At 47.7% G+C, this 1,351-nt stretch overlaps 1 protein-coding gene across 1 annotated transcript in view; it reads right to left on the bottom strand.

Annotated features, from left to right (window-relative positions):
• Window positions 1–1,351, bottom strand: part of wnt16 (wingless-type MMTV integration site family, member 16) — a 13,089-nt gene that overhangs the window by 3,204 nt on the left and 8,534 nt on the right. Inside the window, exon 2 of the mRNA XM_050036470.1 lies at window positions 97–323. Within this exon, the coding sequence (XP_049892427.1) occupies window positions 97–323 (227 nt within the window). The remainder of the gene's footprint in view (window positions 1–96; window positions 324–1,351) is intronic.

Raw genomic sequence — 1,351 nt, 5'->3', positions numbered from 1 at the left:
ACACACACACACACACACACACACACACACACACACACACACAGACGGACAAACAGACACACACACACAGACAGTCAGTCAACACTCGCTCCTCACCGCTGGTTAACTCGTATCCAAACACTGACGGCTGCTCTGTGGTGGAGCAGTTCCACCTCTCGTGTCTGAACTGACTCTGACACTCGGCAATGGCGAGCTGGGCGCCGTCCTGGATGCTGGGCAGCAGGAAGGGCTTCTTACGGCACAGGTCTCGCTGTCTGTGACTCAGAGGGAGGTCAGAACAACCCCGCTGCTCTGGGAGGCCCGCCGAGGTCACGCCCAACCACCTGAGGATGATAACACACCTTATAAAACCTGCTGCATCACAGGGGGCGGAGCATAAACACACTGCATCACAGGGGGTGGAGCATAAACACACTGCATCACAGGGGGCGGAGCATAAACACACTGCATCAGGGGACAGGGTTTAAACAGAGATATTGGGTAAAGGAGATACCCCACCGTAGGCTTATCCAATGTTAAGAAAACGGTTACTCTTCCTGTCTCCTAAGTGGGCGTGGTTAGCTCTCCCTCCAATCAGAGCCTGTTCTCCCCCTCCCCACCACCGTGTTGAACAGAGGCTCTGTGGATGTCTGTGTATGCGGATCGAGAAGCAGGTGAAATGAAAATACATTCTTCCTATTATTGCAGCCTATTGCTGCACAAAGCTTGGGCATTTTTTATTTATTACTAGCGGTAAATAACTGTTTGTAAGCTAACTGTGATTTTACCGCCTGTTTATCAAGATGACAAGATCTCGCGAGAACTTGTTTTATGAGACGGACAGGGCTCAAACAAAGTTAATTTTCTCTTGATCTGTGCGGATGAAAAATGCAGCTTTAGTGTCAGGATGTTGGTGAGATGTGTGGCCTGTGGAAAACAAACCCAATATTTACTTTAGTGACTTAAGAACGAAAGAATTGACCATAAATTGTGATCACGTTCATTTTCCTCATTGACGACAATAAATTCAGAGCTGCCGCAAGTCTCCTACGGGGGCGTGGCGCTGACGTCACTGAATCAGGAAGTGAGCTGAGTGGGGTATCTCGCTTCATCCAATATCTCTGGTTTAAATATGTCACAACCAATAAGACATCAGGAACATTTTACAGTCTGAAGGTAACTACTGTCACATTAAGAACTCTTTACTGCCCCGTGTGGTGAAACATTAAGATAAATGAAGGCCTGTCTCTAATGAAGGCCTGTCTCTAATGAAGGTCTGTCTCTAATGAAGGCCTGTCTCTAATGAAGGCCTGTCTCTAATAAAGGCCTGTCTCTAATGAAGGCCTGTCTCTAATGAAGGCCTGTCTCTAAT

This window comes from Epinephelus moara, chromosome 23 (genome assembly GCF_006386435.1).
Source record: "Epinephelus moara isolate mb chromosome 23, YSFRI_EMoa_1.0, whole genome shotgun sequence".
NCBI classification, from domain to species: domain Eukaryota; kingdom Metazoa; phylum Chordata; class Actinopteri; order Perciformes; family Serranidae; genus Epinephelus; species Epinephelus moara.
Note: the sequence above shows the minus strand (reverse complement) of the source record. Positions and strands in the feature narration are given on the sequence as shown.